Below are 14,065 nucleotides of genomic sequence, written 5' to 3'. Positions count from 1 at the left end.
GAAAGGAATGTTGCCACAGAGGATGAGAAGGATGGCTCAGTGTCCAGAACAGTCTCTGTACCATTCCAGGAAGATCCTCATGATTTAGGCATTACTGTCCAAAAGCCTGCAAATGTGATGTGATGGGGATATCATTTTTTCCCTTGGTTGTGTACAGTCTGCAAAATTGTAGTGTAGCATTGCAAAAATGAGAGAGCAAGCCTGTGCTGTAGTTCGCATTATTTTTTTTTCTTTGGCACATTCTTTCTTTTCTTTGCTGGACAAACTCTGGCTGGTGACACATCTAGCAAGTAAGAAGAGGTTTTTACTAGGTGCAGCGTACCTGGCTTTTGTATTGATGCCTTCTTTTGCTATTCCTTAATAACTGAGTTGATTTTTAAACAAAAATACCATTAAGATACCATTACTTTGGTAAAGCTAGTGTCAACAGCTTCAGCTAATAAGGGGGTATTTCTGTCCAACAGGGTGTGGACAGCATTCGTAATTGAACCTGCAGTGGTTCAGTTCCCTACACATGATAGTCTGTGGCGGTGGAGTCTGTAATTTCCTCAATTTGCTGGTTCAACCAGTACAACTTCCAAAATGCAGACTGGGATAGCTTCTCAGAAGTCCTTCTGAAAACTGTGCAGTTATCTTCAGAATTTACTAACATTTCTTTTGAGGGAAAGCATCTTTTTACCTAAATTCCATAATTAAAAGATATGAGTGTCTAACTTCACACTTAATGTTTGCTAAAATAGCAATTACTTTTGTGATGAAATGCTCTTGAACTTGGGAGCTGTTACTGTGCTATGTCAAATAGAACTGCCACGGCTAAGGGGGATTTGGGGGAAGCTTTTATGGGGAAACATTTTCAGCAAGCTGAAGAGAATCAATGCATGCAATTTATTTAAAAAAAAAAAAAAAAAGAAAAAAAGCTGCTTTAGCTCTTGGGTAGAACAGAAGCATTGACTGTTAAAGAACAATTTGCGTTTTGTTGACCAAGTTTCTATTTATTTTATTTACTGGCAAAACAGGGCAAAAAATAGATATAAGAAACTGTAGAAAAAACCCTAGTATGTTGTCCTATTACCTTGCTTGCTGTGTAAAATAATTGTTGTTACTGGAGAGATGTAGTGAAAGAAAAATGCTATTTGGATTTACTTGGTCTGTGGGATTCCCCACAAGAGGCAATTTTATAACAGCAACTGCTTGATTTTCCCTTGCACATTGCAGATAAAAGCGCCCATGGATACATAGAAGCCCATCCTTCGGTGAGTGTGGAAGTAACTTTTTTGTTTCATAGCGTTTAACAATTGTGGAGCAAGCTGTGAGCTTTCCCTGTTGTGGTAGAGTGCCAGCCTTGTGGGCTGAAAGAAAGTACATTTTAGTGTCTTTGCCCCAGCAGAAAAGGGATCACTGGCTGTTTTCTAATTTTCTGTTTAAGAACTTTAAACAGATGAAAGTCCGGGTTTGCAAACAGAAGATTGCTTGCTGTTCTTAGCCATGGTGGAATATATAATTTGCAACAATATGCAGTGCTGTCTAATTAGCCCCATTTTAATTTAGTTTTAACAACTAAGAATCCATTTCTATTAAATTTTATGATTTATCCTTAGTACAGCTGGATATGTAGCTGAATATAAATAAGGTTATAATTGATATGTAACTCACTGGAACCATTGAAAGAAAGTTTTAAATAATCATCCACTCTAATTAATACTGGATTGCCATAGCAATCCCAGAGATGTAGTCATGACATCCACATTAATGTTGACCAGATTTATTAGTGTTAATGTTAGTGCATTAAATAGCAAATGACTGAATGGGGATTTGGCCTTTATTTTCAGGTGTTAAGCGACTTAATTTTAGGTGTTTGATTACACAGCAGAGAGTGTGTATAATGAAATGAAAATAATCTTTAAATATTCACGCTTCAGGTTTTCGGTTGATGCCACTTTCATTATCTTCAATAAAACACACTTTTAAAAGGAAGTCTGGGGTTCACTAGAGCATAGTGAGCCTTCCCAATAGCTTTTCCAGTGGGTGTGGGCACACTGGCAGATGCCGGGGTATTTTGTTCTACCAGGCATAGACAGTGGTGAGGCAGTCAAGATGCCAGCTTTCAAAAGTTACCGACTGAGAGGATGCTGGTTGAATGTTACAGTACAGGGAAAACAACTCCGTGACAGGATCGAGCAGTCATTGGAATGACTTTAATTTCATTTAACTCCTTAATGGGAGTCTGGCATTAAATAATATGACATTGTGTATGTTCTAGCTGCACAATTTAGTGCTGTCAGACCAAGCGTGGAGCCCAGTGGAAAAAATTGTTGTAAGAATTTGACATAACAAAGACATGATTATTCTCTTCTTTATTTTTCCCTTAATCATCTTCTATCCCCACGTAAGCAAAGTGCTAACGATGCATAGAAAGCTATATGCTGATCTAATGTATGACAAAGTAACATTCACCTTCCCATTAGGGCACCTCTTGCTTGACAGAGTTGGCCCTTAAACTGGTGTTTAGAACATCTGACGTCATTCCCTGCTTTGGCCAGCTTAGTAGCCTGTTTCACCACTGACCTTTAAAAGTTGGGTAACTGAACTGAGTTGTGCAGAAAATACAATACCCTCTGTGTGTGTGTGTATCTATGTGACTGTTCAAGTACAGGTGACTTAAGGCGGCTATACAGTCATCTATTCGGTAAAACACAGGCGTGAAGATTAGCTCTCCCTGTTTCCTGCAGGCCGTCCCTTACTGGTGATTTATACTGGACCAAATTGGTGCCATTTTAAAGATAACGCAAATGAGATGTGGATGTGTAGAATAGTGCCTTGGATTTGCCTCGGTTCCCTAAGCGGACTGTTGTAGCCAGGTTTAAAGCAGTAGGTAGACACTTCACAAGGCACCTCTTCAGATTTTTGTTTCAGCAGCAAATTTAGGACAACGTGATGTAACCTCCTGCCTCTGAGCAGCAGCTGGGACTGGTGGGGGGGGTTCAACTCACCCGACTTTAAATATCTGCACTGTAGGCTTCAGTTTACATGTAGACAGCTGATCAGCCAGGCTTCCCTTGCCTGCCCTGCGTTTGGAGTCTGCCTGAAGGTCGACTGCACGCTGGCAGTGGCTTTTATTCTCCGCTGCCTGTAACGGGGGCCGGGGTGAGCGGTCGGGACGCCTGCCTGGCAGCCCCGGGCACGTCGGCAGGAGGCACCTTGCTGCCGAGAGGGCTGCATTCGCTTGGGTTAGTGTTGCCATAAGAAATAGGCAAACAGTGGACAGATCAATGCGTTAACTTAGGATTAGGTAAAGAGGAGGATGGTGCTGAAAAAGGAGCTACGAAACAGGGAGATTCAGTACTGTGGAAACGGGGCAATATGATTACCCCACGGGTAAAATAGTAAAGAAACAAAAAACTATTCTCTCCAAAACCAAATTCCCAAGCAAGATGACGAAGGAGGCTTTGCACTTTGAAGTGTTAATTAGCCTAGCAGGTAGACACCTGTGAGCTTAATTAACTGTTACCATTTCTGTAGACGCAATACCAAAGCAATTAACCAGCAACCAGATGTGATTTCTGGTGATACAGCCAAGCATTACATTTTGTGAAATTAGACTTTGACTAAGCTTGGGAATTATTTAGTTGTTTTTAGCAAAAATGAAAAACACCAAGACGAATTAACAAAACGGCACAGTAATTTGTAGCCTTTAAATTGCATTGTGCTGTGTGTAACTTAGAACTGAGGCCTATAGGACTGTAGGCATGCCTGGATTGGTTTCTAAGCAGACTCAAGTTATGTGTAATATCAAACCTCCCAAGTGCTGAAATGGTGACTGTCACTCTTGTTGCTGTCTGTCCACAGAGCACAAAAACAGCATCAGAACCCCCGCTAGCTCCCTCTGTTTCTGAAGAAGAGGATGAAGATGATGAAGAGGAGGAAGATGACAATGAACCTCCACCTGTTATCGCACCACGGCCTGAACATACAAAATCAGTAAGTCCCTGCTTTGGTTAGCACTGTATTTGGTGAAATTCAGAGCTGCATGTTTCTGATCAGACAGCACTTGCAGATGAAGAGTCTGAGGGCTGAAATCTACCATGACATAGTGCTTCACCCAAGCCACTGACACCAGGAAAATCTGTTTTGAACTTTCACATTTAGTCATGAGTTTCCTGTGATCCTGATAGGGTCTGTGAATTTATCTTGGTATCAGATAAGAGGTAGCGCTGTGTCTTTTAAAGCTACCGGTGTAAAAATGAGCAACTTTGCCCAAAGTTATCTGTGTAGGCTCTCTGTCATCAGTGGAGAGAGTGGTCATCAGACGCAGGTCACACCCTTGCAGGATACATAGGAGAAACTGTCCCTTGGAGGTACCTGTCCCTCTCCACAGAGTAGCTAAATGAACAGCATAGACTACACCCTTAACTTTTACATGGCTGAAGTTTGGTGAGAAGAATCCTACGCAGCTGTGCGTTGTAAAGAGGAGGTGGGTCTCTGAAGGACTGGAACACAGTTCCTAATGGCCACTCCCTGAAGCTTGAAATACTGATGAGAAGTCAGTTCAACAGTTACGATCGGAGAAGGGAAATGCTCCCTGCTTCTATTCAGACACTTACGTACCAACTAAAGAGTCATTTTATTACCCATGAAAACACATGAGCATTAAGGAACAAGGCTCTGGGGCCCTGGGCAGATCTACTTCTGTATCCTTAGAACACAGTAAATTCTTTGTATCAGTCATCTTTCTGAAAATCGATGAAAATTGAAAATGAAACTGGCCCTGAACTTGTGTAAAACTAGCCTTTCATTTTTGCCCATTAGTTTGAGAAGTGTACAGCAAAAGCAAACGCTTTAAGGGCCCTGGATGTGGCAGACAACATCTTCCTAAGGTTTTGCATTTGAAATATGATCTCAGTGGCATCTCTGCAAGCCACCTTTCTGACACAAAATAATTTCTTGTCACAGATCTACACACGCTCTGTAATTGAACCTGCCGCTGCACCAGCACCGGCTAAAGAAGCCACCACTCCCCAACCTGAAAACTCAAACACAAACACTTTGTACAGAAACACAGACCGGCAGCGAAAAAAATCCAAGATGACAGATGAGGAGATCCTAGAGAAACTGAGTACGTATTCCGTATTTCTTGTCTGATACAGCAGTGTACTGTGTGCATGTTTCAGGGTTATATGTACCAAATGTTCATCCTCAGCTTAGTGTCACAGAGTCACTTACGAACTCCCTACACAAACTGTTATTGTTCTTAAGAGGAAGTGAGAGACCACTCTGGGTATTCCTTCTGCCTCTGAGGGCAGCTGTGACTGAGTTGGATTTGCCTGAGCTTCCTCCTGTGCTAAAGGCAAAAGCAGAGATTGTTTCTGGTTGAGCAGAAGGCTGTGACCTAGTGGATGACCTAGTGAACTCCTGTGTGCTGATGGCCAAATTGAACAGAATATTTGGCTTCCTAAATTCTCTTGATTTGTGACTTCTCACCAGTCATTGGAGCCAAAATACTTTGCAGAAATCTGTTGGTTTTTTGGTTTGTTTTTGGTTTTTTGGGTTTTTTTACCAGGAGACAACTACAGCACTAAGCTGATTCCTTCAGCCTCAAGGAGCTCTCCTGCCCCAGGTATTCTATTGGTGTCATTTTTATGACTGTTGTTACTACTGTTGCTTTTACTAATATATTGGAGTTCATTGTTATAAGAATTCTACATTTTTGTAAGAGAGAACTCCTTTGAAAGAACATCAGTTGACACCATGGACAGAGAGGAAGAGGTGTTTTCAATGTGCCCCAGAAGAAAAGGAAAAAAAAAAAACCAAACCCAAAACCAAGCACAAACAAACAACTTCTATAACAATCCTTATTTTATTTCTTTACTTATGCTTATAAAGATGTATCAGAGACACATGCGTGTGGCGTCATCAGGTAAAACCGCACTGCAAGCGTTTCTCAGGAGCCAGCCTCCAGCACATCCACTGTATATTCCTCAGATACGTGGCACTTTGTCATAGCTAATTCCCAGGCAGTTAATACTATTAGAATCCTAACCGTTGGCCTCAAACCCCTGCACAGATCATACTCCAGGAAAACACATCAAGCCCTTCATGATTCTGCAGTACAACCAATTTAATCTGCTTCTTGCAGGTAATAGCTGCCAGTGCTATGTTCTTGGATAATAAATTGTTGGGTTCATAACATAGCCCAGTTTATTCCATGTCTGCTGTTAACTGTTAGGACAGAAATTGGATTGATCTACACCTCTTCGTGTTTGATCTTAAAGCCAATAACATTCTGTCTTTAATGGGGGCAACGGCTTGTAAATGGGTGCAGTCTGGCTGTGGCTTCTTCAGGGTGGTTGTCAATGCTCGTTCTTGTGCTATACCAACCTTTTTGTCCTACCTGCCCTGCCACGGATGGCTGGTGTGACTGCAGAGGCTGAAGCCTTCCTTAGCTGTGAGATTTCAGTTGCTTGTGCTTAGTTTTCTGCACCCTTAGCAGTAGGTTGACAGGAATATAAAGAACTGAATCTCAGTGCCATTAGGGAGTATCCAAGGGATAAGGCCAATACCTTTAATTGAGGGTACAATGAAATAAATTCCAGGGCATATAGTTACCTGCAGGTATGTCAGCTTATAAAGGGAGGAATTGTAGCTTCTTCAACTGAGGCTAACTGTTTGAGGCAGGCTTCCAGCATGAGATCTGCAGGTACCCTGCATACGTGAACGTAAGTATGCGTCTCATTTATTCAAGCTTCTGTGTATGCCAGATTAGGACTGAGCCCGTGAATTATTGTGGGTTATATCTTTGAAATGTTACATGCTTTCGTGCCTTTTCTTTCTTAAGAATTTGATACCAAGCAAGTAAGGTCTGAAAGTCTGCCCTTGGGCAAATTGTAATGTGGACAATGAAAATCTTTTTGAGCTTTCATGAAGCTATCTGAAAACGGGGGTGATGCTTTTTTGTTACCGTCCTGGGCTAATTATATTTCAGCGTGTGTGGTGGTTGTTTTTTTCTTTTTTGTTTTGTTTTAACTCATATGACTTCTCCACCTTGCCTACTTCCCCCACAACTGATTTTATGCTACTTTTAGGAAGATGTCCCCTGCCCTCTTTTATCTTAAATTGCTTTCGTAATTCTTTTCTGCTTGAAATAACTCGAGTTTTTTTAAAGCCACTTTCATTACAAGTTTTACTGGGAATAAAGCCTGTAATATTGAGATAAGATCAAGTAAAATTCTGTCTGTAATGAAATCATATGTTCCACTGTAATTATAAAACAGAAGTGGCCCAATTCTGCTTTCTTACCCACTTAATTTAGGACTTGATAAACAAAAGTGTTTAAAGACATCAAAATAGCTGATATGTTTATCTTTTGTCCAGACTAGAGAGTTCTTCTCTGAACTGGAGCTGTGTAGCAGTCACTTTGTTGATTTTAGTGCTGTCATATTTGATGTGCATTGGCTTAAGCACACAAAACCAGCCACAAAGAACTAACTTGTAAAAGCAGCTACTCAAGTCTTGAAGAAAGACACCAGAAATCTGAAGCACGAAATCAGTGGCAAATTTGGAAAATTATTCTTCAAAATATTTGTTCTGCAGTCTTTTTCTTCTTTTCTAACATGAACTTCCATGAACTTCCGATATCTGTTCTGATAGATACACAGTTCCATTAACCAGCTGAAAATAGCACCTAGCCAGACACCAACAACATAGTGGTTTTCATCTTGTCCCGCCCAGCACAGGATTACGACAGTGTTTGGCTTAGTCCTGCAGAGTCTCACGGGGATCCCTGTCTGGGGGTGGTTAAGCTCGCGGTGTGAGCGGGAGGGTACACTTTCTCATCTCACATCCCTTATTCCAGTCAGTTAACAGGGAGTCCAGAGTCCTCTGCTCATATTCTTCTTGACTGAAGAGTTACTTTTGTAGTGGAGACGCACTATAGAGAAGCAGAATGAAAGCTTCATAGAATCATAGAATCGTTTAGGTTGGAAAAGACCTTTAAGACCATCCAGTCCAACCATTAACCTAACACTACCAAGTCCACACTAAACCAATCAAGGGTAGACTAGACTAAACCATCTCCCCAAGTGCCACATCTACCCGTTTTTTGAACACTTCCAGGGACGGTGACTCCACCACCTCTCTGGGCAGCCTGTTCCAATGCTTGACTACCCTTTCCGTGAAGAAATTTTTCCTAATATCCAATCTAAACCTCCCCTGGCGCAGCTTGGGCCCATTTCCTCTTGTCCTATTGCTAACTACGTGGGAGAAGAGACCAACACCCCCCTCACTACAACCTCCTTCATCTGATGTTACACGTTTCAGTGAGATGAAACTACGAAAAGTTAACCAGGTCCTGAAAGCGTTACGCCCTTGGCTTGGACTCCAGACAATCCAGTTACCCCAAGTCTTGCAGGCTGGCACAGCAGGGCAGGACCACTTCAGGCTGCTTGAGACTGTGTCGGCATCCACAGCCAGCACCAGGCGCTCGCGCTGCCATCAGCTGTGGGCACTGGCTGGCGTTCCTGGAGCGAGTACCGCGGGGCAAAGGAAAACTCTTCTCCTGCAGCTCCCATCAGCGATCTTGCCAAGGCCAGCAAAATTGTTTTAGCAGGGAGTGTACCAGATGGTGTTGATGCCCCGTCTTCTTGCCATGCTGGCGGGCAGAATTCCTGGCTAGGCATCCAGTCAGATGCCCATTTGGATGCTAAAGCCTTCTGCTCCAGAGAAATGGCCTGGACAGGGGAGAGACGTGTTTGTTACTACTCACAGTGAATGGCGCATCACCTAGTTTTGCTTTGGATGCACAGGTGAACAAATAAGTATGTGTCTGTATTTGTGATACAGGAATATTGCCAGATCAGTCAAACAAAATATGCTGCGAAACATTGGAAGTCTTTCCTCCTGAACTAATCTTCTTAAAGTATTTCAGTGACGTACGTTCCAAGTTAAATCTTTAGAAGTCATTTGCATTGAGCCGTCACCTTAGACTTCATTGTTTGTATTTTATCTAGGAAACTACCGGACCAGAAAAAACAATACTGGTTTTTTAATTATTCCTTCAGACTTGTTTGAGTTTATCAGATTTTGGCTCTCATTTGACGCAAACACAGTATCCTAATTACTGCTTGCTTTCCTTTCCGTTCAGACTGCCTACACCTCCGAGTGGGCAAAGAAGCCGTCAAGCAGTGCATGCTTTAATTTTAGCTTTCAGTGGCACATGAGCTCCACAATGGCTGATGGATCCGGGCTGTCCCATGCCCTGTGCCGGATGGGCCGGCCCTGCCTTCCCGCTGCTGCCGGGAGGCGGCAGCATCCCATCTGGCCTGGCTTCCGAACTGCATCGCCTGTACTCGTGAAACTACCAGCATCTCATTTGTGCAGCTGGCTGTGTAACGCTAGCGCCTGAGGAATATTGCTGTTCTTGTTACCCATCACGGCTCTGCTTCTATGTGAAGATGAGCATGTGTGCAGCGTTGAGTGCGAGTCAAGTGCTAGTTACTGATCCGAGGCAGGTCGAAGACAAGCAGTGTGGCTCTTAAAATGGCACAAGCAAGGTCTTCTTCAGAACTTAGGCTGGTAATAAATTATGAGGGGTCATAGTTCTTGCAGCCCCATAATTATTGATTATAACATGAGATTCTGTTCTTTAAAAACATAAAGGCATTCTTTTGGCAAACTGCTGAAAGGTTGAGAAGATCCCCTCCTGGAAACACTTTGCAATATTCTTCCTGTTCTGCAAATGGCACCTGTTCATAAAAATTGATTGCAGAACCCAAGGTGCAGTTAATCTTCAGAAGTATTAAACCTTCTGTTGAATCACACAGAGTATTTATAGAAAATAAAGAAAATAAAGTATTTAAGAAAATAAAGGCTTCATTGTTCCAGCTGTCACTAATGTTTATAGACAACAAACACTTGCATCAGTACTTGTTCTTTTCTGATACCTGTCTCCTGTGACTGTTTCTCCATGTTCGTAGTTTCCTGTCAAGGTGACTCTCCAAAGGACTGTAGAAAGTCAGTCTTTGTGGAGGCCGTCTGTGCTACGGAGCTGCCTGTGGTGGTGGTGTTACCCGACTGACTACTGTCGGCTCACAACCCCAGACAGTGGGGCTGCATTTCTGATCTGCTGGAAGGTGGTATCTCCATTTTTAAGCGAGCATCTTTAATTTTGTTTCTTTCAGGGAGCATTGTGAGTGTGGGAGATCCTAAGAAGAAATACACTCGATTTGAAAAAATTGGCCAAGGGTAAGTCCAATCACAGTTACTTATACAAAAACATGGGCCAGGTATTTTGCTGGTGTAATATCAAGTGCAAAGTTGGGCAAGCTCCAAACATGGTCAGATACTGGGTTTAGATTCTCCTGTCTCTCAGTACTGACCAGAATTTCTGTCTGTGGTCAGAAGGCATCATCAAAGACAACTTGGTGCTGGCAATGTCTTGTCTGCAGCAAGAAGCAGGACCTGGAAGATCTGCTGTCCCTCAAGCTTATTTTTCTTAGGAGAAATAATTTTTGTATGTCTCAAAACAATACTGCCACGCTAAAGAAAGGAGAAGAAACTTTATGGCCTAGAAGAGCAAGTTACCAACTGGTAGTTGTCAGATAAATAACAGTTTTCAATAATATTTATTTCAAATATTTTGCTTAAAAAAATATTCAGTGATCAGGATTATAACCACATAGTTTAGAAACTGAAACCAGAGATGAAATAATAAGCTCTCCTTTCTAGCAGAGGTAGTAAATTCAGTAATAAATACAGTAATAAATACAGTGTCGATGCACAAAGTATGTGATGAGAAAATGGGTCATCTGCCTGATGGCAGACCACTCGTGGATCCTGCAGGTTTTAGGAGTTTACTGAAAATAATCGACCAAGCTATTCCCTTTTGAAACCCAACTTTGCTTACTGGAAATAGGATTGATTTGAAATATTTCCTACGTGAGGAGGCAAGAGCAAAAGAAATTACATCAAAATTAGGTCTCTGACTTGCATTTTAAATATGGACTGACTCCCTGCTCGGTCAAAGTTTGCTTGGCTGTGTTGTGCTTCTCGGAGGGCTCGTGCCATTTGTGTAACACCAGGATCACACTGCTGTCAGTGTATGACAGAAGCTGTTTACTGACATCAGGAGATATTTTTCTGCCTTAACTGTTTATGAGGTTTGAACTCAGGGTAGCACGTTGCTGAGCTAGAAGTGATTTATACTGCAGAAAGCCAGACACACTCACGCTCTTTCTCTGGCAGGCTTTATGAGATATATCTTGTTTGGTAGGGCACTTGTGGGAAGGTGTTTCTGCTCTATTCATTGTATAAAAGCCCTTTCTCAGATTCCAGCTTGCTTTCTACCTGAAGCTTTGGTTCTTATTGTCATTTGTAAAATGTCCGTGGACACTTAGAGCTGTGCCAGTCTCTCAAAAGACAAGTGTCAGCTGAAGAAGTGAGAGAATAAACATGCATGTGAAGCAGATTATTGCTGTCGCCGTGAGAACATGACCGTCACCCTCACAATCTTTTATTTTGACAGTCCTAGGAGTGAGCTTGTACAAAGGTGCCTCAACAACTGGTGGAAAGACAAGTGGCTTATATCTGGCCTTAAAGGGTATCTAAATTGATTTCCTCCAGCTTTTAGTACAGCCTGAAGATTGCATGCCCTTCTTACAGAGGAGTGAGTGTGCTGCCGTAACCAGCTCATGACTGTAATGCCGCAGGTCAATTTACAGTGATGAGGAAAGATCCTAAAGAAAAAGTCATCACAAAGGTAATCAAACAGGATGATCAGGAGGAACCGGACTGCTGCATGGCTGGGGTTAGCGTGTCTGTCTGCAGCAGGGCTGGGCTGAGATGCACAGCCTCGGATGGTGCTGGCGTGCTTAGTTGATGCAGGTGCCAGTTCCCGAGCTGCACGCCTTTGCAGTGAGTTGGGTACAGTGATGCCAAAGGCACTAATAGTGTTGGAAGTGCGTAATTTTTTAGTAGCTGCTAATGAGAGCACTGCAAGGCAGCAAGAGATGTGGCTGCTTGGAGAACTGCAGGTAGAGAGAAACTCTTGTGTAAGGAAAAAGCAACTTGACGGGCACGTAGCACTTCATGGCTTCATACTGCTGGTGAGTTAATAAACAGCGTGATGGTTTTACAGCCCCTTTGCAGTCAGCAGGCCTGTGCTGAAGAGCAGATCAGCTTCAGTGCCGAGTCTCTGGTCTGTCTCCAGCTGAGGATTGAAAATGCTGCTGACACTGGGGGAAACTTAGTTAACCAGTGCTTGATAAAGAGGCACTGTTTGCTCAAGCAGCGTTAGCTCTTGCTAGAAAGACAAATGAGTATGGAGCCATGAGCAGCCTGGGTTCAGGTTGGTTTTTTTGAACTTGTACTGCACTGCATCACAGTGACACAGATCTACTTGTGGGCCCTGGTACCTGCCTAACTGGATTAAAACCAAGATATTACAGAAGCATTTAAAAGTTAGATACAGATCAGAAATTATAGTTGCTTAGAAGTAAAAGTTCGTAATGCAGAATTGCAGAGCCCTTGCAATTAATTCAGAGCTTTACTTAAATTACTCACCTTTATCTAAACTCCTCGTGGATGGCCTGGAGCATACCAAAAGCATCCTAATTTAAATAGCTGTTTTTAAATAAAACCTGACGGGACTTTGCTCAGGAGGTACAGCTCAGTGTTAGCAAGTCTGAATAAACGGTGTTGGCTTTTTATGAAAACAAATTGGATTAATCTCAACAATTAGTCATAGGAAAATGCATTTGCATTTATATTAAAAGAATACATAGCATGCCCAATGAGAACATTGTTCTCAACACGGACCTGGTGCCTGTTGAATTAAAATGCTTCAGAAGCATTTCAGCCTGCAGGTAAACAAACAAGCTGGAGCATTGTGTAAAAATGAGCAAACTGATTTGGGCATTTTCAGTCAGTGGGACACTGCCGGATGCACATTCCTGTTTCCCAAAATTCCCACCCTGGCTCTCCCTTGCCTCACTGCCCACGCAGACATGGGCTTCTTAAAGGATGGCAGTGTAAACCTGTGGTTTAGCTCGGAAGGAAGCCCCGTGAGGGTTTATAAGCCTGCAGTTCCTTTTAAACCCAAAGGGATTTCTTCTGATCGTGGCCTTTCTGGCCCTTCACATCACTACAGGGGAGGAACCTCTTTTAAGGGGAGGCAGATGGAAAAAAAAAAAAAAACCACACTGTCTAGTCTGCAGGTGAGCATGCCATTTGTATCTGGTGGCTCTACAACACAACCTATGTCTGCCACAGAAGCAAAACAGAGACACCATGAAGGGTCCTTCAGGTGTCTGGTGCACCTAACCAAAGCAGCTGCTGATGGCTCTTGACACAAAAAGAAGCTGCCTAAGGATCTTCTGTTTTGAGTAGATCTCCATTTGTGTGTGAAACGAGATATGCCTTAACCTGCTCTAGCTGCGTCCTCTCAGGATGGCTGGAGAATAGTTTCCTTGCATGCTGGAGAAGGCTGTGTCTAGATCCTTTCCTCAAATGGCTGTCAGATGTATTCACGGTTCTCAGAGTGACTGCATGGTGTTGCCTGAATTTTGCAGATAGATTCAAATAAGAGGTCTGAGAAGGCACAACTAGACTGTATGTTACATTCCGTGGGTGGGGGGAACCCAGACAAAAAAACACACAAAAGGGTGGGGGGGAACCCCAACAAAGCAAAACTGGAGAAAATGGAAAAATAATTAAATACATTATTTTCCCGTTTTTGTAGACAACCCCCCCTTAAGTTTTGAACTAAAATAATTTAGTATGTACGTTTGAGATTTGCACCAGCCCTTTTTCTTACTGTTGAACATAAGTTTTATCTTGGATACCCTGCATGGCAGAGGGCTGGTGGGCTGCTGCGCCGTGCGCTGCTGGCTGAAGGAGGGGACGAACGAAGGGGTTCTATAAACACTACAGGCAGCAGAGGTCTCCTATCTGGGCTTGCTTTCACTCATGGGGACTAAACTGCTTCTCATTTCTTCACTGCTGTTTTTTCTAGGGCATCAGGAACTGTTTATACAGCAATCGACATCGCCACGGGGCAAGAGGTAAGCGTCAACAG

General features: G+C 42.8%; 1 protein-coding gene across 2 annotated transcripts in view; it reads left to right on the top strand.

The window, feature by feature from the left end:
- PAK3 (p21 (RAC1) activated kinase 3) overlaps nt 1-14,065 on the top strand; it is a 37,839-nt gene that overhangs the window by 12,158 nt on the left and 11,616 nt on the right. For both annotated transcript variants that reach the window (XM_009477979.2, XM_009477978.2), the window contains 5 exons: nt 1,216-1,253; nt 3,847-3,978; nt 4,951-5,113; nt 10,173-10,236; nt 14,003-14,051. In XM_009477979.2, the coding sequence (XP_009476254.1) occupies nt 1,216-1,253; nt 3,847-3,978; nt 4,951-5,113; nt 10,173-10,236; nt 14,003-14,051 (446 nt within the window). The remainder of the gene's footprint in view (nt 1-1,215; nt 1,254-3,846; nt 3,979-4,950; nt 5,114-10,172; nt 10,237-14,002; nt 14,052-14,065) is intronic.

The sequence above is a fragment of the Pelecanus crispus genome, chromosome 13, assembly GCF_030463565.1.
Source record: "Pelecanus crispus isolate bPelCri1 chromosome 13, bPelCri1.pri, whole genome shotgun sequence".
NCBI classification, from domain to species: domain Eukaryota; kingdom Metazoa; phylum Chordata; class Aves; order Pelecaniformes; family Pelecanidae; genus Pelecanus; species Pelecanus crispus.
Note: the sequence above shows the minus strand (reverse complement) of the source record. Positions and strands in the feature narration are given on the sequence as shown.